The 24,900-nt window shown below is 35.3% G+C and overlaps 1 protein-coding gene across 4 annotated transcripts; it reads right to left on the bottom strand.

The window, feature by feature from the left end:
* LOC107635134 lies at window positions 16,214-21,871 on the bottom strand. 4 transcript variants are annotated; one of them, XM_016338511.2, is made up of 5 exons: window positions 21,670-21,870; window positions 21,301-21,524; window positions 20,497-20,566; window positions 20,329-20,405; window positions 16,214-17,127 (listed from the first exon to the last, which is right to left on the bottom strand). In XM_016338511.2, the coding sequence occupies exons 2-4, from the start codon at window positions 21,481-21,483 to the stop codon at window positions 20,356-20,358; spliced, it is 303 nt and encodes a 100-aa protein (XP_016193997.1). In that variant the 5' UTR covers window positions 21,484-21,524; window positions 21,670-21,870; the 3' UTR covers window positions 16,214-17,127; window positions 20,329-20,355. The 4 variants fall into 4 exon arrangements, with proteins under 4 accessions (XP_016193997.1, XP_016193996.1, XP_020977558.1 ...); XM_016338510.2 differs by lacking the exon at window positions 16,214-17,127 and adding an exon at window positions 18,923-19,262 and having other exon boundaries at window positions 21,670-21,869; XM_021121899.1 differs by lacking the exon at window positions 16,214-17,127 and adding an exon at window positions 18,925-19,262 and having other exon boundaries at window positions 21,301-21,497; window positions 21,670-21,871.

Raw genomic sequence — 24,900 nt, 5'->3', positions numbered from 1 at the left:
TATGAATTATATTAATTATAATAAATTATATTAATTATATTAATATTTAAATATATAATCAAATCAAATCAAATCAAATCAATTAAATCGGAAAACACTCTCCGAAGCATGCCACGTCGGCTCCATCATTAAGTGCAGACATCCAATTTTTATATAATAGAATAGATATGATAGAGGAGATTGAGACGAGAATTTTGATACCAATTTTATAGAAATCAGATCAAGATTGGACCAAACGGGCCAAACCAGACCAATTAAACTCATATTGGGCCCTTGGCCCAACTAATCTAAACCTAAAGAACCCTAAAACAGCACTCTCTCTCCTCACTTGATATTGATATTCACTCTATTTTGTTGTTGTTGTTGTTCCCCTTCTTTCCCCCCTCTTTTTTTTTAGGAATTGTTTCTTTTTGTTGTCATGCCTCGTGTGAAACTTGCTGAGATAGCGGATAGTGACCCAGAGGACTCTAGTAATAGTTTGGATACCGACTCTTCTGTGGATGATATGGACGATGTTCCTCAAGAATATGCAATCGAGTTTTCTGAATCTGTCCCCCAATCTTGGGTTAAGCCATCAGATAAGAGGGCTATTTTTGTGGATCCTCCTCCGATTAAGAAACCTTTTTTGGACCCTCCTTCCTCTAGCTCACTATTAGGTATGGATAAAACTATGAAGCCCAGCTTTGATTCTTCAGATTGTAGAGTTTTAGGTGAATTTGTTGAGAAGCCTTCATATCAAGTGGGTCCTGCTGTACTTCGTTCTCGGTTGAAGCGCCAAGAATTTCCATGGACGTCTTTTAAGTCTGAGGCAGCTACTCACGTGAATAAGGTTTGGCAAAAGTGGGTATTCACAGTGTTGTTTGAGGAGGGTGGTAATTTTGTGAGGAGATTAAAACTTGCTGGTGTTACTGAGGCTATCCGCACATCTGCAGGTTGGTTGTTCTCTACCATCTATCATCATAATTGATTCTTATCATTTCTTTATTTTGTTGCTATATATTGAAGAAGCACTAATTGATTTCTTCTTGGCAGGCTTGGGTGTTCAACGAAATGGATATAATATGAGTTTACTTTGGCAGAGGTGGTGTTCTCAGACTCATACTTTTCTAACCTCTTGGGGTGAGTTTTCACCCACTTTGAAAGATGTTGTGGTTCTTCTTCAACTGCCAGTGTTTGGTAGTGTGGATCTCACTCTTCTTTGCCCAGATTCTAATTTGCTTAAGCTTGCGAGACGTCTTCAAATGAGTTTAAGTGATGCTGGTCGATATGCAAAAGAGTTGTCCAAAAGTAGGCGTGCTAAGAATTTTCCTCCAAGGATGAGCATCCGAAGACTCGTCGGTCCTCGAGAGGAAAAGAGGTGGTTGGCGACAAGAAAGATTCCAAGAAGAAGATTACTGTTAAGTATTCTTACTCTAATTGGTCTCGTCATTTCTTTGGTGATTTTCTCAATGGTGAGTTTGTCCCTACTCCTGTTGTTCCTTCAGATCTTAGGGAGTTCCTTTTGAAATAGAACCTTTTTCATTAAAAGCAGCTTCCCTAAGATCTGAAGGAACAGCAGGAGCAGGGACAAACTCACCATTGAGAAAATCAACAAAGAAATAACGAGACCAATTAGAGTAAGAATACTTAACAATAATCTTCTTCTTGGAATCTTTCTTGTCGCCAACCACCTCTTTTCCTCTCGAGGACCGACGAGTCTTCGGATGCTCATCCTTGGAGGAAGATTCTTAGTACGCTTACTTTTGGACAACTCTTTTGCATATCGACCAGCATCACTTAAACTCATTTGAAGACGTCTCGCAAGCTTAAGCAGATCAGAATCTGGGCGAAGAAGATTGAGATCCACATTACCAAACACTGGCAGTTGAAGAAGAACCACAACATCTTCCAAAGTGGGTGAAAACTCACCCCAAGAGGTTAGAAAAGTATGAGTCTGAGAACACCACCTCTGCCAAAGTAAACTCATATCATATCCATTTCATTGAACACCCAAGCCTGCCAAGAAGAAATCAATTAGTGCTTCTTCAATATATAGCAACAAAGTAAAGAAATGATAAGAATCAATTATGATGATAGATGGTAGAGAACAACCAACCTGCAGATGTGCGGATAGCCTCAGTAACACCAGCAAGTTCTAATCTCCTCACAAAATTACCACCCTCCTCAAATAACACTGTGAATACCCACTTTTGCCAAACCTTATTCACGTGAGTAGCTGCCTCAGACTTAAAAGACGTCCATGGAAATTCTTGGTGCTTCAACCGAGAACGAAGTACAGCAGGACCCACTTGATATGAAGGCTTCTCAACAAATTCACCTAAAACTCTACAATCTGAAGAATCAAAGCCGGGCTTCATAGTTTTATCCATACCTAATAGTGAGCCTGAGGAAGGAGGGTCCAAAAAAGGTTTCTTAATCGGAGGAGGATCCACAAAAATAGCCCTCTTATCTGATGGCTTAACCCAAGATTGGGGGACAGATTCAGAAAACTCGATTGCATATTCTTGAGGAACATCGTCCATATCATCCACAGAAGAGTCGGTATCCAAACTATTACTAGAGTCCGTTGGGTCACTATCCGCTATCTCAGCAAGTTTCACACGAGGCATGACAACAAAAAGAAACAATTCCTAAAAAAAAGAAGGGGGAAAGAAGGGGAACAACAACAACAAAATAGAGTGAATATCAATATCACATGAATACCAATGACAAAAATGCTCAAAATATAAAGGAGAAAATTGCAGGACACTCAAGAAATTCTGAAAAAGCCAAAGAGCATCGCATGTCAAGAAAACAACCGAGGAGTTCTCAAATGAAACAAAAAGCAAAGGTATGAAAATCATTCATCATATTCTTTACTTGATAAGGCCACTAACTTCTCATATCCTCACAATATCATATTTCATTTGGTGACATATATGAAAACATTGCAAGACATTATACATTTATAGTTTTGAAAGAATATAAATATTGAACACTAGTAAATTGTTTTAATTGAAAAAGTTTATAAACAAATTACTTATGACTATGCTATACAAAAAAAATTAATTAATTAAATTAAATTATTTTTTATTTTTAAATATATATTTTATAGTTACAAATGAACATTGCTCATAATTTTTAATTTCTTTTTTTTATTATTTGTGATTTCATTGGAAACATATACAAGTGAGGATATAACATCCAAAGTTGCAAGGTGAAATATCTTTATCAAAAAATCGCTATAGCTAATTCCAAAATTAGCAACCCAATATACATGGGGGCTGAAAGGGGTTACATGAGAACGAAGGTAGAGAACATAATAATAAGGGTTCAGAGTAACAAAGAGTACAGAATGATACGGGTTCAGAGTAACAAAAGTCCAGAATAATACGAAAAATGTCAAACACACAATAGCAGATACTCAAGCACCAGAATTTCATACAGAAAAATAAGAGTACGCATTTTATGACAAAACAAGAGCAAGATTGGAGACACAAAAAAAAAAGAGAAGAGAAGAAGAAAAAAGAGTCTTACCAAGTAAGAAAACAGAGTAAGAAGACAGAGCGAAGTTGAATGTGGGAGTGTCCTTTACCCTAAGAAAAATTCCCAATTGTTGAAGAAGACAGAGGGTTTGGATGGTGGTGGTGATAACAGTGATGGTATTGAAAAATATTGCCATGCAGAAGAATGCCCTAGAACACGCTCTCCCCTATCCTTCCAGGTGTTCTCCGTCTTTATGCCTCTCTCCAAATCAGGTACTCAAATTTAAAACGCGTCCAATTAAAAGGGTAAGAGTTTCTCTCCTTTCTTATTTCCTTAATATATATATATATATATATATATACACTACTTTTAAAAAATAAATACATACGTACATACAAATAAATTATGAATATATACTAATTTTATTTATTTATTTTATTAATATTTTAAATATTTGCACAATAACATTCTTTTATTCATTTTTTTTTAGTACATAAACCATTAGAGGGCTCGGATCTCAATTGCCCAGTGATTCCATTCCATAACTTAAAAGGTAGGAAAGACAGTAGTTAGAAAGTAAAGCATTGATCCCTAGAAATTCAGGAGCAGCAAATCAGTCATAGGAAGAAGCCAAAGCGGAAATATGAAATGAAAGCTTTCGACTCCGCTGGATCTCGTATTGATTATATGACAATTCGAAGCATTATTTTTTAAATATTCTCATGGAGAGGGTATACCTAAATATCTTTCTGTGTATCATTTTGATTTGTGGCATTGATGTACAACTTTTTCTTGAATAAAAAACAAAAGTAATACATAGTAATCGGCTGGGCTACTTTCCCCAGGAATGGAACCCAGGTCGGCACAACTCCTATAAAAAATAATAAGCAAAGACTGGCACCCCCTTTTCATCTGTATCTGAAAACAATGGTTAGGCCTTACCTGGACCTTCCGGTCGGCTTGTGATGAGGGCTACTCGTAGTAAGGCTTTAGTGCCCGTCTGCTTTCTGCCTGAAGGTTGAAAGCAGAGGATGTCCGACGCGCAGAGTGCTCCACCTGACTTGGACCAATTATTTGCGAATCTTTGTAATGAATACACGAGGTGTGTGCATGAAACCGGGAGGGTATTACCCCCGGAATGGACCATGCCCGACCTTGTTCGGGCAGTGCTTGGGGATGAGGCTATTCAGCACGGCTTTCTTACGGATGCCTATCACAGCTTCAGTAATAGCCGGCACTCCTAAAGCAGTTAACCAAATGTGGGATCTTTCCCAATATCCTCTACGCCTACTTCTCTTCCGAATCCAAGAGTTGGGTCAAACTTTCAAGCAGTCAATCAAGCAGCACTGACCGCTATTCCATAGATAGCATAGAGTTATTACACAGCGGCCTAATAGAATAGGCTAGCGTCACTATAAAAGCTGGATTGAAGAAGGTTGGTATTGTCTCAACGTAACTCAATAGATTAATAAATCTCCGATCTCTCTTTTCACCTCAAGCTCTTTCTCTGCTTTTGCTGCTTTCCGATAGAGTAGTTCAGGGAAGGCTAGGAAGAGTTGATTCTTATTCAACCGAGTTGAAGTTAGCAGCATGTCGATTACACACCAGAGGTTGGTAAGAACTGAGGGACAATGCCCCCCTAACCTAAGTGGGCCTACCAGCGAAACAACTGGTACTGGGTCGGGGGTGGGGGGTTGGTTTCGTGCAAGGCCTTCGCAGCAGGAAGAGGCAGTTGTCATTTGAAAGGCTCAGACCCGGAACAATTCCTTTCCCTATTGGGGGAGAATCTTCAAACCTTTATTGCGGGAATACCCATAGAAAGAGCTAGCAAAGGAAGAAGGTAGTTTCATTGTTCTTGTAAGGGAAAATTCTATCTTCAATCAGCGGCTCTCTTTAAGAGATAGGAATAGCCTACAAACAAAATAAAAAAAAAGAGTAGCCCGAGTGAAAGAGTTCTTGTTTTAGTAGTTAAGGAGTAGCTAGCAGCTATGAGTTCCGAGTTGACGAAATCAAATAAAAAAGAAATCTCTCTGGACTGGTGACACCAGTACCACACTCTACGGCACACATCCCAAGTTGTAGTAGACGAAGATGGTCACCTAGGATAGGCAGACAAACCTGAACCTTTTCAATTCAATCTTGAGAGATGAAACTTGGTGGTCCACTAGGGCTTACTAATTTTATTTACTTAGAACTGATAAAGAAGAAAGACCTCTTGAAGCCTTTGTGACCGATTAAAAGCCATCGAGGCTAGTAGGAAAAGTTTTCAGGAATTATTGAATCAGAAGCTTCTCGGGAGTCATAGACTGTTTTCGACGTGAAGAAGACTCGGTTGTAGATCGCTAGGCCCCTTATTAAAAATTTCTATATGAAGATTCATATGAAAGGCTAGGCACCTTCCCCCCGGTCAAATAAGGCGCACATTTCATAAAGTTTGATAGAACTAATGCTACATCTGATCTGATCTGCTAATAAAATGAGATATTCTATCTCTTCCTCCGAACAGGTGAATCATAAATTTTATTCACCTAGGAAAACGCTTGAAAACACGACGAAAGAGACTTGCTACTATTGATTCCTTGACTTCGAATATGGTTTACAGGTCGACTTCAGTAAAGACTACTCTAGAATCTTGGATTCCTTTGAAGAAAGGAGTCAAAAGGTACTTAAAGACTTGGTATTAAGGATATCAACGACAAGAACAATCTACTTTAACTAGAACTATTTACTTCCACAACTTCTCTAGATTCGATGGAATTCTCTTGCTTAAGCACCTAGCATGTCGCCATATTCCTTATGTAACTAAGTCATCTCTGCCTCGCTGCGGGTCAACACCTCCGAAAGAAACGAAGGACTTCATTCAGCGAGTCCGCGATCGCCCTCTAAACGATCAGAATAAGGTAAAGCTTGAAGATAAGTTTTGTACTCTATTAATTTCTCAGTCCCTCTAGTCGGGTGGGCGCCGGCCGGTCTTTCGACCAGATCCCCCTAAAAACCGTACGTGCGGGTCTCCCCGCATGCGGCTCATGCCATTCGAGGTGGCCCGGCCCAGCATTCATTCACAAATCCTGTAGTGAAATTGAGACTGCACTCCTTCACCTTGTCGAAACCTTGTTCTAATAATCTCGCAGAGTACCAAGCCCTCATACTTGACTTGAGATGGCTGTGGATTTGAAAGAGTTGCAACTCTTATGGAGATTTGAAATTGGTGATCAATCAACTTATTCCATAAGGGCTAGCGAGCTTTATTCCATAAGGGCAAGCGATTGTAGATTCTCGGAACATGGGTGAAGGTGATCTCCCTAAAGCGCTTGATCAGGTCAATGGCAAGTTCTTGGTACGATATGAGTTGGGGCTCTTAGGTCTTCCATTCTCCCCTCTTACTCACCTCTGAATCTATAAAAAAAGCCTTTACCTTTTTCATAATAAGGTAAGCATCCAGCTCTTGATCCAGAGCTACTGCTTCAACAATCAACTGAGCTCAGGAAGTCAGGTTAAGACGTCGACTTATACAGGGTCTTGCCCGAGGAGATGAAAAAGAATTCCTGTCTTTAGAAGTCAATCCCATTAAACTACACTTGTACGCTTGACATGAAAAGTAGAGGCAAGCGGAGTCAAAGGCCTCACCTCAACTGGATAGAGGCTGCTCCTGGATCTTTTGAGTACAAAAAAGTTCAATGCAGCTTGAAGGAGTACTTTGTATCCTCGAAAACTACATGGGGCTTATGATTGTACTAAAAATATAAACCTTTTTTGTATATAAATAATTTTAAGAATGACCTACAAACATGGTCAAACAAGAGTCAAGTTCCTCCTAAAAGTACTGGGTAAAAAGGATGAAACCCAAAAGAACACCTTGAGGAGTTGAATTTCTCTTCAGTGGGAACTAAATTGGTGGAAGTGAATTGGTTGGATTTGGAGTGTAAAGAGCGTCATCTAGTTGAAAGAAAATCAAACTAGATGTCCCTTCACTAATGTCACATGTCAGGAGCTTTAGTTTAACGTGTGGGAATTAACTTCCTCCTTTGAACAGTTGAGAAGACTTAAAGTCACGGGAATACCAAAAGATATTTGGGATAAAAAAGAGTAAACCAAATATCAGACTAAAACCATTGGACAATAGATTTCCTCTTCATCATGGTTTTACACTATAAAAAGGACCTCAAACCACCTCTGTAAAGCATCCTTTACTTTCACCTCCACCTTCACTTTTTCACCTTCACCTTCACCTTCATCCTCTTCTGAGAGCTTCTTTTCTGAAAACCTTTTACCTTCTTTTTTACTTCTGAAGCTGAGAAGCTAAAAAACCAATCTTTTCCTCTCCCCAAAATTCCTCTCCTTGTTCTTCATTTCATTCATCACCTTCACGAGTAAAAACTGGTATTCGGGTGTTCTACCAGAACACTCGACAACCATTAACCAGTCCCTGCCAACTTTAAACAAAGCTCATTCATCCTCTTGTGACATTAGTGGAGGTCTCAACACTTGTTCCCCACCTCTATTTCTCATCATTAGTTCTTGTATTGCTTATTCGTCATTAATAGAAGTATTTTCTTCACAAGTATACTTACCCTGAATCTCCCATCTTAACTATTATTTTTTACTTAATCTACTTTTCACAAAATTCACCCGAATCAGTGATGTTGAGATGGGCATAAATCAAATTAGACAAATTCAATTTATACATGTAATAGGTAAATCGAATCAGGTGGATCAGATTTATGCATGGTTAGAATTTTTCAAGTAAATCGAAGTAGCCTAATTCGATTTACCTTGTTAGAGACCTATATGCATAAATCGAATTAGGTGAGGCAGATTTACTAAGGTTTCAGGCTAATTCGATTTATGCATGTAGGTCTCCAACAAGGTAAATTGAATTAGGCTACTACGATTTACTTGAAAAAATTCCAACCATACATAAATCGAATTTGTCTAATTCGTTTATGCCCATTTCAACATCACCTAGTAAATCTAATCATCCTAATTTGAATTACTGCTGAAAATTGTAATTCGAATTGTCCTAATTCGATTTATGTAGAAATAGACTTTGGATAATACAAGTAATATTTTGATGCAATTGGTTTATATAGGTACTTTACCTTTAATTTTATGTGATATTATTATTAATTTTTTTTTAATATAGTTTTTTTGTTCACATACTAAATAATGTAGCCTTGTTATTTATATATGCAGCAAACATTTAATTTTAAAACCTTTAAACTTGGATTCATCAAATATAGGTGAAAAGAGATGAAACTTTAACAATACTTATTGAAATGACTACCTGTGAATATTAATGTATATTTTTATAGCATATTTTTTTCTATTTTACTTTGCAAAATTATATATACCATAGTCTGAAGATATTATAGGATATAGAATGATAAAAAACAACTACTTACTATTAACCGTTAGATGTGCTACTGAAACCATTAAAAAAACAATAAAAGAGTATTATATCATAAAAAATCTATGAGAGGAGACATTAAGATAAACCTTAAGCAATAAAAGAGTATTATATCATAAAAAAATTATTTAAAAAAAAAAAAAAAAGTAAATGGAAGATGTCAAAAATCTTATAATAAGCAATAAAAGAATGTGACATATTTCCTTCTTAGGTACTCATGATTTGAGCACGAAGAATTCTTCATAAAACATTATACGAAGAGGAGTATATGATCAATTTTTATGTACCAATTATGTGCAATGAAGTCTTTGGTTTTCTCTAGAGATCAAATAATTAAATCTATTTTAAATAATTAAATCTATTTTAAATTTGTTATCATGATCTTATAGCAGGTGCTCATTCAAGAGTTTCTTGATTGCCTTGAGTGAGTTTGAAAATTTCTAATTTGAATGATCACGTGTGTGAGAATCTGCTATACATTGTAATACTTAAACGGGAAAAACTATCAAAAGTACTCATGAAGTTTACGAACGTTGACAAAAGTACCCATAAACTAAGGAAATAATGCTGTACCCATGAAAGATGGGTTCCGTATGACAAAAGTATCCAAATCTTATTTTTTTGTTGATTGTTTAATAAAATTCTTAAACTACCCTACACTAAACCTCAACTCACTTTTTCAACCTTTCATAACTGATCAATTTGCACCAACTCTTGCTATGGAGCCCAAAACTACTCCTACAACAAACCAGACCGAAATCAATGGTAGTGGTGGTGGTGGTAGAGGATCAGATCTCAATCGATTCACTCATAAGTTTATAATCCATACCCAAACCAAATTAATCAAACACCAAAAATTACTCAAAACATAAAAATTTTCAAATCCATTCATCCAATTTCAATTCACTTTAGCAAAACTAGAAATAGAAAAAGCCATCAACCATAAAAAATCAACAAATTCATTCATCAAATTTGTAATTTATTTCAGCAAAAATAAGAAGTAGAAGTAGCCATCAACTGGATCTTCTGTAAATCAATATCAACCTTCATAAAAAAAGCAACAAATTAAAAAAAAAGTAGAACAGTGTCATTTTAGTAGTAACTAAATCAATTTCTGAAAAGAAGAAAAATAAAATAAAAATGTTTTTAAAAAAAGAAATACATTTTTCTTCGCCGGCCGACTGTAACATAGCCATTGGCAGAACCTCCATCCACAATGCCGCCTCTCTTTCTTCTCTGATTTCTCTTTACCGAACCCGCTTTCTGCATGCAAGAGTACCACGACCCCTCTCTCTTCTCAGGTGTGCGACGATGGTGTTCTCCTTGGCTGGGTCAAACACGCCACGATGACGTTCTCCTCGGCTGCAACAAGCGCGCCACGGCAGCATTCTCCTCAGGTTGGGTCACAGGTGTGCGATGAAGGTGTTGTAGTCACCTTAATAGTGAGAGGGAGAAGCAGTGAGAGGGGAAGAGATTGGCGGTAATGGAGTAAGTGGGTGGCGGACGACAATGAGAAGGTAGGAGGAGAGTTTCTGTGACTCTGTGAGGATTTTTGAGGGATAAGTGAAGAGAGAGGAAGAAGAGAAAAGAGAAAGTGACAGTAGAATGGGATTAGGGTGGGTAGTTTAGGAATTTTATTAAAAAATCAACAAAAAAATTAGGATTTGGATACTTTTGTCATACGAAACCCATCTTTCATGGGTACAGCGTTAATTTTTCTTAGTTTACGGGTACTTTTGTCAGCATTCGTAAACTTTATGGGTACTTTTGGTAGTTTTTCCTACTTAAACGCCTTCTTGTATGCATTCTTGTTATCCATTCACAGCAGACAATAAAATTTTAGAAATTTGGGTCTCCCATTTGAGTTACGGTATATATTCTGCTGTTTCAGCTTCTCATAGTTATGCCTTTCAACATGTTTCTCAGGATTTGGTGCAGGGTCAAACCAGTTTGTAGGTAGATTTGTCAAGTCTTGGTATTATCAAGTCTTTCACCGGCCATTTTGTTTTCATTCCCAGAATCTGTGAAATGGTATATTGGATTTGCAAACCGTTTAACTGATGATTGTAGGAGAGAAATGTGGGAAGAGTGTATCCATGATAAAGTCTGGTGAAAGATATCAACAAATTGCCATAAAAAATGATGAGTATGTCTAAAATTAGATCAAAATGTTCACACTGCCCTTATAACACTTGTAGTATCAAGTCATATCAACACAACAAGGTGGAGACCAGATAGTTATTTTTTATAATTCTTTAGGACGATGTATAATGGTATCTATCTATAAAACAAAAATCCAAAATCAAGTCATTATATTCCCAAATTTCTTTGGTAGAGATATATATTTGTCAAAGCTAAAAATGCTTCATGCCCAAGAAATAAAGTGTTTTTTTTTTTTAATTACTGTAATAATAATGATCAGGTGGTGGTGGTCTATTTAAGAATGAAGTTTTTGAAGGTCTTTTTTTAAGGATTTATTCTGTCACGGCCCAAAATGAGCCATGATCGGCGCTAAGGAAAATAATCCCCAAGCAAGCCTAACCGACTCAAATATAAGTTGAATAAGAAAATTACAAATATTTTAAATAAATTTACAATGTCTAAAATGAATAATTACATATTTTTAACAAACAATTTTGTAAATATAATTAAAAACTCAGAATAGCATAAACCAAAAAATGTAACGGTTATAAATGTAAAGCCTACTCACAAATTGGTCCCAAGAGACCGAGGAAACCAAACCAGAGTGCCAAGATAAAAGGTGAGGAAGGTTGAAGTAGAATAGAATGAAAGAGCACGAAATTCGGACCGAGGTAGTAGCAACAACTTCGATTTCTCACTGCAGCAACCTCAATAACAGCCCTAGTATAACATAGAACAACCACGATAACAATGGCAGCGAATTTAATAGCCTACGGTGGTTTAAAAACTGAGCAAAAACAGAAATAAACATCAAGCAGGATAGGACAGAGTCAATAATAGAGCTTTATGGCAAGACAAGGCAAAACAAGATTAGTCTTACCAAAGAAAAAGAAAATAAGGGATGGAGCATCAGCAGCTCCGGTGACCGCCCGACGTCGACGGTGAAGGACACAATGGAACAGCGGTGGCGGCAGTTCCTCTCCTCTAACAGCGACTCCCACAGCAACACCACAAGCTCTGATGAACAGGGAGAGGCAGGGCTCAGCCCCCGGCGGAGCAGAGCAAGGGCAGAACGCGAAGCAGGCAGGCTCAACGGCAAGCTCCGATGGTGGCAGTTGCTCGACGACGCCATAACAGCTCCTCCCTCCTCCACATACCTATTTCTCCTTGGTCGACCCTCACGCTTGCCGCCGCAGCGACGACAATGACGGCAACGGTGTGACTCGACGGCAAAGGTTCCAATTGGCTCCAGAGGCAGGACGGTGCATGACGGTAATGACAGTGCATGACGGTAATCTCCATTCTTCTCCGTCGCAATCTCGTGTGCGGGCTCATCTCTCTTTCTCCCCTGTGACAATGACGCGACAGCGATGCAGCGGCATGACCAAGCCTTGTCGTGCGGTCTCTCTTCTCCCTCCTCTCTTCTCTTCTTCCGTCTCCCTCTCCCTCTGTTTCTTTCTATCTCTTTTCTTTCCTTCTTTGTGGTTCCAGAGAGTGAGAAGTGTTGGTGTTAGCGTGTGTGTGTTAGGAGAGGGTTAGGGTTTAGAAAAAGGGGTAAAGGGTAGTTTAGGTATTTTCATAAAATTAGGGGGTATATGTACAATGTTTCAAAAAAAAAAAAAAAACTTGAGATGTTACATTCTACCCCCCTTAAAAAAATTTTCGCCCTCGAAAATTGATACAGTATGAAAAATGTTATATGGTTTTAGCCTTTTTACCAAACATGAGAAAGAAGTATTATCGGGTGCAAAAATTACAACATAGGTGTGTGTTAAAAAGATGCGGTTGACATTTAACACTCTTGTTCTCTTGATAAGTCAAACACACATGGTGCTTTTCTCTTTGTCCATCACTCCCAAAGTAAATCCGAAAGTCAAATATCAAGACTAACTTTTCAACTTGTACCAAAATCTCCTTAACTTCCTCCTCGAAATACTCTTACTTCATAATCTTCTTGACATCGTCATGTCCTAAAACTAACGTATTGCTCGCTGTATCTAGAGATTACACGTTAACCAATAGAATCTCGAGTTTACTCAAAGGAATACAAAACTTAGGAAGAGAAGAACAAGCATCTCAGATGATGTTCGCAAGAATTCGAAAGGATGTGTAAGATCGCAATTAAACATGGATGTTCAGAAACAACGAAATGTGCTAGAAAGAGAGTCTAATCACGTCTTAACAATGAAATCTGAATCCAGAAATTTCGATAGAAACAATAAAAGAAAGATAGAGTATTAGGTCGAAACAAATTCAAGTTGAATAGGAGTGCATAGCTCACAAGAGATGACCACTAAAGTCGATGGCAATGTTCACAAAGATTTAAGAGAATGATTAAGAACACAATCAGGTAGGATATCCATCTACAACAGATACAACTAAGAGAAAATCATTTCACAATCTCGAAGAAAAGATATGAGACGAATATTTCAAAAGAAATTATAAAAGCATCAATACTATCACGTCAAACAAATTCAAGTTTAAACAAAAAGATGAAAGGTCTATGAATTGAAGATTAATAGGGGTCATATGCAAATATTTTCCCTCAAAAACCCTAGAGGATACTTAGGTGTACCATCAAGCAAGGATATGCATAAACAAAAAGACAAAGTCAACAACAGAGAAAGCAAAGCAAAACACAAATTAAAAATACAACAACACATTCTAGAATAGGCAACTTAACCGTCATAAAAAATCGAAAACGGTAACTATCCCAAAAATTAGTATGCTTCTTTTCCCCCTTTTTTTTTTTTATAGAAACCTTCAACTAAATACTTTTGAGATTATTATCATGACTTTGGACATTAAATAATTATGTCAATATAAATTTGATATCTCCTAATTCAAAATAGTAAATAGATTATGTAAAACAAGACAAGAAATGCAATTGATCTCCTCGTTGTCCTTTAAGACAAAATTTACATATACATTTAGGTATTTAACTCATTATGGTCACTGTTGGTAAAATACAATAATGTGATTTCCTATAATCATGCAATTAGACTTAGTATTAAGTTACAAATAAATTCACATATAAAATAATGATAATAATAAAACTAAAATTTAAAGTATTGGCAATTGACACACTAAGATCAGTTACCATAACTATTTTTTTTTTGGTTTTTTTTTTTTTTTTTTTGCTTTTGACATAACCCAAGCACATAGCAAAAGAATTTCAGAAAATTGGTATGGGATCATATTTCTTGTAAAGATAAAATACCAAAAAGAGAATTCACCTTCATAAATAGTTCACTGAACTAAAGACAAACTTAAATATATATATATATTGGATCTAAATATAAAAAAAAATATATCTCCGAAATTCTTGTCGTATCTTGAAAAATATATCATAAAAAAAGAACCCCCTTTTTTTTTATACAATGTCTTTGACAAAATTACAACCCGACTAAGAAACACAAAAATAATCACTACATACAAATTAAGAAACTCATAAGTCCAATCAATCACAAAAGAAATTGACTTCTTACTTAAAAAATCCCAATGATCTCTATTAATATTAGTCATATAATCACATTTTGAGTTCAATCATAGTAGGAATTCACTCATCACTCTTCTCTTTATATACATTGTACTGAGTTCTCATATATACGAATTGTAGGCTTGTAGCTTTTTAAAAAACATTTAGCTCATGCTGGATTTTATTATCTTGTTATCAGAATATAAAAAAATCAGTCAAAATGGCAAAATTAACATTAAGAATACTGTAATAAAATTGAGGTAAAAGTATCACTTAGATTATCAAAATCAAGGTACAAAACCTGGCAAAACAAATTGGGAAGGATGTAATTTCAATGTATTAGAAAGTATAACAAATTTATTGGTGAATCTCTATTTTAAGTCAAAAGTTCTTGTCTTCTCTATGCCAAAAAAATTCACAAGAATAGCATTTAAGTATATACACAAAATACAAAAACCAAAAAGCAACTGTATCACATGAATGGCATGAGACATGATAAGTGTGGTTCGTGTCAATATTTTTGTTGTAAGAATTAATAACAAGAAAAGAAAACAAAGTTTTTTTTTTTTTACCAATTAATTCATGGCGAAAAAAAAAACAGAAATAGTAGTATTATCCAATGCACCCCCATTAACATAACACTTAACAGTAGAACTCCCAACATATGCAACAATTCAAGGTTCAAATCAAAACATGGTTAACTTGTACAAGGTAAAGTAACTTCAAACAAAATATTTTTTTTTTGAATCGTAAATTTGGAACAAGAAAACAACCGAAAATCAGTAAACAAATTAGGAACTTGTGAGTAAAGGGTCTTCAGTGAAAATCCAAGAAAGCAAAGCATTGTAGAAGCACAAGGGTAAAACTTGCATTGATTAAAACAAAGGTCTATAAAGGAAAGAAGCTTGAACATTCAAAGCACTTTTCCATAAAATAAATAATGTTACAGTATTCAAAAATCAAACAAATAAAATGCATAAAAAGAGAGAACTAACTAACAAGTATAAGTTCAAAACTTTTGAAAGGTATTCAAAACAATGCTCAACTCGGGTGTTGAAAAACAACAAAAAATCTTAGATTTCAGAACATGATTGAAAAACAAATGAAAGAGGAAAAAAAGAACTTTTTCAGAATTCAATACAATATTCAGTACACAATAAACTAATCTGGTTTGAGTTATTTTTCACAGCAAGGTAAGAGTATTAATCCAAAGCAGCATCAACCAGTAGGAAAACGAAAAAGGAAAAGAAAAAAGAAAGCACGGGTTTTGAAGAAGTGACTACTACACAGAAATTTTTATGCACAAAATTCATGCCCCATAATTTGCATGCTATTTTGAGTTTTCTTACCATGAAAAATATGAAGCGCTGTCAGTACAGAGCATAAGCAAAATGAGTCAAAGTTGAAATCCAAAAATTTTAGAATTAAAGGAATCATAAGATTGAAAAGGGAAGAACTTGAAGGTTCCCAGAAGAAATAGTGCCCTTAAAAGAAAAGCCACGTTCAACAAAGAAAACCATAGCAGAACAAATTATCAAACAAAAAACTCAATCAAACTTTCAGATCGGAAAAGATCTTCAAATCAGCTAACACTTCATAAAAAATTTGCCACACCTAAACAGAGAAAATTATAATTCCAATCTAGCAAACAAGAATAACACTCCATGCATTTGTCACGTAGTTCTTCTACCTGAGCAACCGAATAACAGTTTTTTTTTTTAAATTTATTGATTCGAAAGAAAAAATCACGAGTGATTCAAAATTATGTTAACTTCAAAGATCATCAACATAAGAAGAACAAACTTGTTTTATCAAAATCCAGAACAAAGCGTCTCAATCAGTAGCTAAGTAAATCCATAATCCACAAATCTAAATACAATTCTATAACAGGAATAAGATAATAATTCACAGCAAAAACATATCGAATCTTCTAGATAATGGATGAAATCTTGAAATCAGAAACCATAGAAAACAACATGAATATGAAGAAGATTAAAGCAAATATTCACAAAAACGAGGAAGATTAGAATTAGCTACAAGGCAGGAATCATGAACCAAAACCGAAACTAAAGTCATTGCAAAAGCAAGTTCAAGAAAAGCTACCAAATAATAACTCAAGGTTGGGTACAAAGAAGAGGAAAGAGGTGTCAAGAATCGACAGATGACTCGTGATGACAAGAACCAGAAGACAAGGATGACAAAAAGACAAGGATGACATTCCTATAGGCCTCTGATAGTGTCACAATTTGTACAAATAGGCGCGCTTCTATTTATACAATTGTGAACCTACCATAGGACACTTGCTCCATATTACACAGATTAAACCTGGCTCTGATACCACTTTGTCACGGCCCAAAATGAGCCATGATCGGCGCTAAGAAAAATAATCCCCAAGCAAGCCTAACCGACTCAAATATAAGTTGAATAAGAAAATTACAAATATTTTAAATAAATTTACAATGTCTAAAATGAATAATTACATATTTTTAACAAACAAAAAAAAATAAAATAAATATGGGTGGATCCTGCCTGTGACATATGGAGCAGATGACGTCTAAGAACTCAACAACAAATAGATACCCATTGCAGATCATTACTCTTGGATAGAAAGGCTCACATAATCAAATATTTATTCCTGAAAAATATTTTTAGAAAAACGGAGTGAGTTTTGCAACCCAGTGACTAGACAATATATCTATAATTCACATGAGACTTATAATAAATTAATTATTCTAATCAAATCAAAGTTCTTCAACAATAATTTTGTAAATATAATTAAAAACTCAGAATAGCATAAACCAAAAAATGTAACGGTTATAAATGTAAAGCCTACTCACAAATTGGTCCCAAGAGACCGAGGAAACCAAACCAGAGTGCCAAGATAAAAAGTGAGGAAGGTTGAAGTAGAATAGAATGAAAGAGCACGAAATTCGGACCGAGGTAGTAGCAACAACTTCGATTTCTCACTGCAGCAACCTCAACAACAGCCCTAGTATAACATAGAATAACCACGATAACAATGGCAGCGAATTTAATAGCCTACGGTGGTTTAAAAACTGAGAAAAAACAGAAATAAACATCAAGCAGGATAGGACAGAGTCAATAATAGAGCTTTATGGCAAGACAAGGCAAAACAAGATTAGTCTTACCAAAGAAAAAGAAAATAAGGGATGGAGCATCAGCAGCTCCGGTGACCGCCCGACGTCGACGGTGAAGGACACAATGGAACAGCGGTGGCGGCAGTTCCTCTCCTCTAACAGCGACTCCCACAGCAACACCACAAGCTCTGATGAACAGGGAGAGGCAGGGCTCAGCCCCCGGTGGAGCAGAGCAAGGGCAGAACGCGAAGCAGGCAGGCTCAACGGCGAGCTCCGATGGTGGCAGTTGCTCGACGACGCCATAACAGCTCCTCCCTCCTCCACATACCTATTTCTCCTTGGTCGACCCTCACGCTTGCCGCCGCAGCGACGACAATGACGGCAACGGTGTGACTCGACGGCAAAGGTTCCAATTGGCTCCAGAGGCAGGACGGTGCATGACGATAATGACAGTGCATGACGGTAATCTCCATTCTTCTCCGTCGCAATCTCGTGTGCGGGCTCATCTTTCTTTCTCCCCTGTGACAATGACGCGACAGCGATGCGGCGGCATGACCAAGCCTTGCCGTGCGGTCTCTCTTCTCCCTCCTCTCTTCTCTTCTTCCGTCTCCCCTCCCTCTGTTTCTTTCTATCTCTTTTCTTTCCTTCTTTGTGGTTCCAGAGAGTGAGAAGTGTTGGTGTTAGCGTGTGTGTGTTAGGAGAGGGTTAGGGTTTAAAAAAAGGGGTAAAGGGTAGTTTAGGTATTTTCATAAAATTAGGGGGTATATGTACAATGTTTCAAAAAAAAAAAAAAACTTGAGATGTTACATATTCTATGCAATAATCTGAAATGTTTGGTTAAGTGAAAATAAGAATTGTCTTCTGGCCTTCTAGGGCACACTAAATAGAGGTGAAGGAGATAGTGCACAAATCCTTTGCAAGCAGACCACTTTATTGTATTTGCCATTGATCTAGTGTTTATTTTTTGTTGCCCACAGTATCTCCCAGCCCAACAGGCCAAGGATTAATCCGTCGCGGATCGGAGCTCCATTTAAGGGTCTGCCGCTGGTCAATGGGTTGCTGCATGCACAAGGCGGGATTCAAACCCCCGACACTTGCTTAAGCGGACGAGTGAGCTGACCACTCGACCAACCCAAGTTGGTTTGATCTAGTGTTTATGGTCTTTAGTGGAATCGTTTATAAAATCTGAAGGGTCATCAAGTAAAAACTATAAGATGTTGGCTATTGACCTATTGTATCGGATTAATGATTAGTATGGTTAGTACTTGCATCAACTTCAATCATGATGTTATTATGTACAATCATCTTATATTTGTTATGATATAACGAGAGGATTAAGAAAAATACCTTCAATTACCAAGCAACAACTTGTACAAAAAGTAACAATGTTGCCTTTTCTACAGGTCATAGAAACAAAGAACCATGCTATGATACACCCAACAAAACCTACCATATCATGCATTAAAGTAATCCAATGGTATGATTATTTGAATGATAATGGATGCTACTCTTTCATGGTTCAAATCTACACCATAGATTATCTTAATGCATGATATACCAAGTCCAACCTAGCGACATCTAGACTTTAAAACAAAAGTTTGTAAAATCAAACAAACATCAGAAACCCAAATAGAAAACTGTTGTTACAAAGCAAGATGCCTGGCATGCATACCTACGAAACAAAAGAGCACAAGAATTGTAAGTTGTGAATGTGAAGCTCAATGCAAAGATTATGGGAGACATTGACCACCCCAACAAATCTCATCAGTTAAACCCTACAAACATTTATTATTGAAAAAGATGCATTCAGGAACAAAGGCTCAAGGCTGATCTAATATTATGGGCCCACTGAACTTTTCTACTTTAATATTTAATTTGCTATTAGAACATTGCATTTCCAAATCAAAGAACTACCATCAATTTTTTTTCACATATTTGTTGTCATATGTGGACTCATAAACACTCCCTTTGTTCGTTCTTAATTGTCACTTACATGTTTTGGTACATCTGAGCAGATATATTGCTCCCAGGGTCTACTAGAATGCGACAATGGCAGATAAAATGGAATGGAGGGAGTAATTAGTGTATCTACAATGTTTCTCGGTTAATTCACATTGCAGAGACTTAACCATGGTACATATTTGTCCATTTGGACATGGTGAGATAGCTGTGATTTATTTTTATTGACATTGACTAACAAATATATTCATCCATAGGTTCATGCATATAAGATCAAACTGAGTTTGTATAAACCCAAAACTGATATGGTCCCTATTCTAGCCCCTGCTGCTGATGTAACTAAAAGTTTCAGCAGATTTCCTCAGCTACATTATCGAAATTTGAGGTGGGAAAAAAAGAACCGTAACAAAAACCAACCAATTGACTAGTAGTTTCCTACTAACATGACTTATGATTCATAACTTCTAAACTCTATATTGGATGCATTTCTATTATCATATTGATTAAGCAAAAATTAGATTTAAAGTGATTAATGACAATCATTTTTAAGGTTGATAACATCTCATTTTACCATTCATATACCACAGATATGCAATCAATGATATGTTAACCTTTCAAGTCCATGTTTTATTCCTGGTAGAAAATAATAAGACACTAACCAGGATCATGAAAAGAACCATCTCTCCAATAATTCAACCCTAAAGCTGTTCCATTAGATGATAAACATGGCAAAAAAAGATTTCCACTACAAAAGCATTCAAAGATTATGATAAACTCACCATTCAAATGTTAGGCATTTAGTGTGTTTAAGAGTCTTCCTTCAATTCATCAGAATCAGAATCACTTGCATTATAACCTAACATACATGCACCGGGCGAGAAACAGTCACAAAGAATTCCCAACAAAAAGAAAGATGCTATGCAGTCAGCAACAAAGGAAAGTTTTACCTGGATGCTTATCACCAACTTTCCAAACTGAAGATCTAACCCTCGATGCTCTAGTCAACCAAATTTTACCCTACATTCCCAAACCAATGACATCAGAACTTGAAACCAAAATTCAAAAACAGGTAAGCACTTTGATTCGACAGACTCCACAGACGTAGTTCACAATCCCAGCATTAATCTTTTTATTCAACTAGTAGCCCACAGAATCCACACACACTACAAACTATTCACATCCGTTTCTTCAATTTCTCATGAAGTTAACAAGTCAAGAGTTGGAGCAACAAATTTAAAAACACAAAACATTAAGTTTTAACACAAGACTATTTAAGTCATTACACCCAACAATGATAAAGCATTCTATGCTGCTATTATAGATGTATCCACAACTCCACATGAAGCATCCATTTAGGTGCATCTAATTGTGCATACCTAACTAAATAGGCAGTCATCTATTCATATATAACTCAGTCATTGAAATTATTTGACTCTTATCCCCACTATGTTAAAGTTATATAACATACAATATTTGATTGCCTAATGGTGTATATGCATTATCAGCATCAAAATTCATCTCATTACTAAAATTAAGACCAATAGAGAATACTAATATTTGTCTTCAATTTTTCATAGTCACCAGCTGAAGATTCTAGTGTCAATTAACATGGACATTCTCAAATAGTAAAATACAACAGAACCTCAAACTCTTAACAGCTCAAGAAAGTCCGATGCAATGAAAATTGATTGAAAAGCATTATTAATTTGTAATAACTAATAAGCATGATATAAATAGAAGAAAGAACACACCTTTTGGTCATCTCTGGGAACACCATAACCACTGTAATACATCTGACCTACCAAGACCTGCATGTTTATGTCCCCAGCTTTAGCTTCTTTCAGAGTGTCTCTGAACCACCGTTTCACACAATCTGCAACAACCCCTGAAAGTGGCACACGCCCATTGCTCTCAATTCCACTGCTACTATCCATCTGTGATGATAACCCTTCTTAAAATCACTGCTAATGAGAGACTGAGAGAAAAGGGTTTCGTAAAGAAAAAGGTTGAATTTTTGGGAAACTAATGAAAAAAATCAAATAATGGGTATGTTTCAGATTGAGCTAAAACACTAAGAAATACAGTACACAGAACTGCAAACTGGATTGCAAAGTTGTTACCTTTTGGTTTTGGAAGCTGTGTATGATGAGGTGATGCTATCTGAAGATCATGATTTGATTTGAATGGAGAATTAAGAAAGGGTTTGTGTGTCTTAGCAGATTGGAGAGAGAGAGAGAGAGAGAGAGAGAGAGCAGCTACCGTTGAAGACTGGGCGGCGTATTAAGCTGCTGTTTTGTCAAACTACGTTGTTTCCACCTGTACACTACACTTGTTAAACAACTAAAACGAAATAGGTAGAATTTTAAAAAATACACATATCTCGTTTACAGTGTATACCATTATAAAAAAAATTATGATCTAAATGTTATTAATTTAAATTTTTAGCAATTACTAATATCTTGGTATGGTTATTAATACTAATATCTTGAAATCGTTACACTACTTATTTAATATAATTTAATTTTAAACTCAAAAAGGGTATATAATCCAAAACTATCGTGTAGTTTTTCTTTTTTTATTTTATCGAAAATAGGGAGACTCGAACTCGCAACCTCTTAGATAAGTATGAAAAAATTATGTCATTTGAACTATAATTTATTGGTACTTGTTAAACAACTATTATTTTTAGTTTTTTATCATTATGAATTTATGATGACGATTATTTTTTAATAGACTAAACCACCAAAAATAACCATGAAAGATTGATTCGCTGACAAAAGTAACCATGGAAGATCAAAACTCCTCAAATACCCACAATTAATTTACTCTGTATGTGACCAAATGTCAATAAAATATTGTTATATTATACAATGTGTCCACATTTATTGCAACTTAAAGAATACCTTATGTGAATTATTTTTTTTGTAGTTAAAATTACATTTATTTAATTACATTTATTTAGTTTATTAAAAAAGAAAACGTTACTCTTTAAGCATTGAAATTAGAAGAACAGAAAGAAGTGTTACCCCTCCCTTTTGAGCGTGACATCAATTATGTCCTACTAGAGCAGTTTTTCATCTTCTTCTTCTCTAGCGTACTCCCATTGTACTCTGATTCCATTCCTTTGACGATATTAGAGAAAGAGGTTGCTGCTTCTCCAACGGACCGTGTTTAGAGGCGTACTCTGTCACACTTAAAGGTGCGATCTTGGTGTTGGCATAAACTGTGCGAACCTAGAAGTTGTGCCTGCACTGACTCCTTGCATTGTATGTGGAACACTGTGGGTGGCCTAACAGATGTATTGGATGGCTGCTGTAGAGTATTCAAAGTTGGAGCCTGAGGCACAGTGGTCTGAACTTGTGAAAGAAGAAGCCTCTTGGTGGATCTCTTTTGTTCTCTTTATTTTTGTGATTGTGGCCTAATTGGTGGTGGCACTTACGGTGTATACGACATATTATGAGATGGATTCAATGTGGTAGTGCCTATAATTTAAATAAGACATAAATGTAAGTAAACTTAATAGCTTAACAAATATTTAAGCAATTTAACAAATTTATATTTTACCTGTGGTTGGGTTCCGGCACCCAAAGATGCCTCAAATTCAGCTGCTGCAGCATCCAAGGCTGCCTCTGCCTCTGCATCCTCTAAGGTTTTCTCCCAATACAAACAAATGAACCATCTTCTAGGATTAGTAACCGTCAAAAATTTCAACAAGACAACATACTCACCACAGTGACATCTTCCATCCATAATTTTCTTCTTTTTCATCTTTGAATGTAAAGCTCCTGAAAATCTGCTTCCTTCGCTTGTAGTTACCTCTCTCCTTGACATTGCTCAAATTTTATGAGCATAAATTAATTTAGGAATTAAGGTTCTTCGCTTGTAGTTACCTTGGATGCCTGTGCTCGGGTTACCTTGCGAAAATTGGATTCCAACTGAGCAGAACGAAGAATTAGGGTTTAAATTGACCCTAAATGGTACTGAGTACACGTATGTCTACCAAAAAGTGTAATCGTCAAAAAACAGTCCACGTATGCCATTCTGCTAAGGCTACATCAGACTTGGCTATTTTTGACAAACGGAACAAATCAATTGTGAGTATCCGAGGAGTTTTGATCTTTTATGGTTACTTTTGTCAGCGAATCAACTTTCATGGTTACTTTTGGTAGTTTAGTCTTTTCAATATTAATTAATATTTGCATATTACATATAATATAACTATAAAGGTTACTAATATATATAATTTAAAAATTACATATATTAATAAATAAAATATTTATTTTATTGATATAAAAAATTTCTAACTTTATGAGAATTTTTTAACTGTGTTTGAAAGGGAGATTAAGAGACTAGAATGGGAGATAGAGATTTAGAGTTTTAGTTTGAATAAGTTTTTGTATTATGTATTTGTATTTGGTATAAAATATCTTATTATGTATTATGTTTTATTATTATGTTTAATTTAAAATAAATATAGAAATTAAAGGATAAATTTATAATTTAAAAAGTTAAATGAAGGTATTTTAATAAAAAAATATTATTAAAATTTTAATCTTTATCTCTAAAATTTCAATCTCTTAAAAGTATCGAAAGAATTGAAATTTTAATTCTAATTTTTTATCACCAAATATAATACTAAGTCTCAATTCTCTAATCTTAGTCTGAGTCTCTCTAACCAAATGCTATTTAAGAGTAAAATTTTAAATTTGTCTCAAATAAATTTTGAATAATTATTTTAATTTTAAATAAAACATTACAATTAAGTAAAATACTTAATTAAATTTAACCAAATTGTTATAACTATTTTTTACGTTACCCTTCTTCGAAATTTTAGATTAATAGGTTCTAAACGAAAAAGAGGAATATTGTATAGCATTGTAATATTTCAAGACCTATGAGTCCAATTCTTCGAGGATTTATTTATATTTTTTTTTTTTAGAAATCTATAAGTGCAAAGTGTTCATCGTAAAGTATGGTGTTTGCTAGAATTTATTTGATACTTTAATTTCTTTAGGAACTTATAAGTTAGAAAAAATTTCAAATGTTCTTAAAATATGCTATTCTAATAAATTTAAATATTGATTTCAATTATAAAAAATATATATAATATATTAATTAAAATTAACGATTAAAATTATTTAAACATTGGTATTTTAAAAATATTTAAAATTTTTTCTAAAATCACATTTATTCTATTTTAAAAAAACTAATTTGTTTCATAATTTAAATAATTATAACGACTTGAAATAAAGAGTAATTATGTAATTTTAGTTCTTTTTCTTTAAAAAAAAGATTTTTTTTACATTCAAACAATTTTAGCATCTAAATTTATTCAAGTGATTTAAAGTCAC

This window comes from Arachis ipaensis, chromosome B04 (assembly GCF_000816755.2).
Source record: "Arachis ipaensis cultivar K30076 chromosome B04, Araip1.1, whole genome shotgun sequence".
NCBI classification, from domain to species: Eukaryota; Viridiplantae; Streptophyta; class Magnoliopsida; order Fabales; family Fabaceae; genus Arachis; species Arachis ipaensis.
This window is presented reverse-complemented; position numbering and strand designations above follow the sequence as displayed.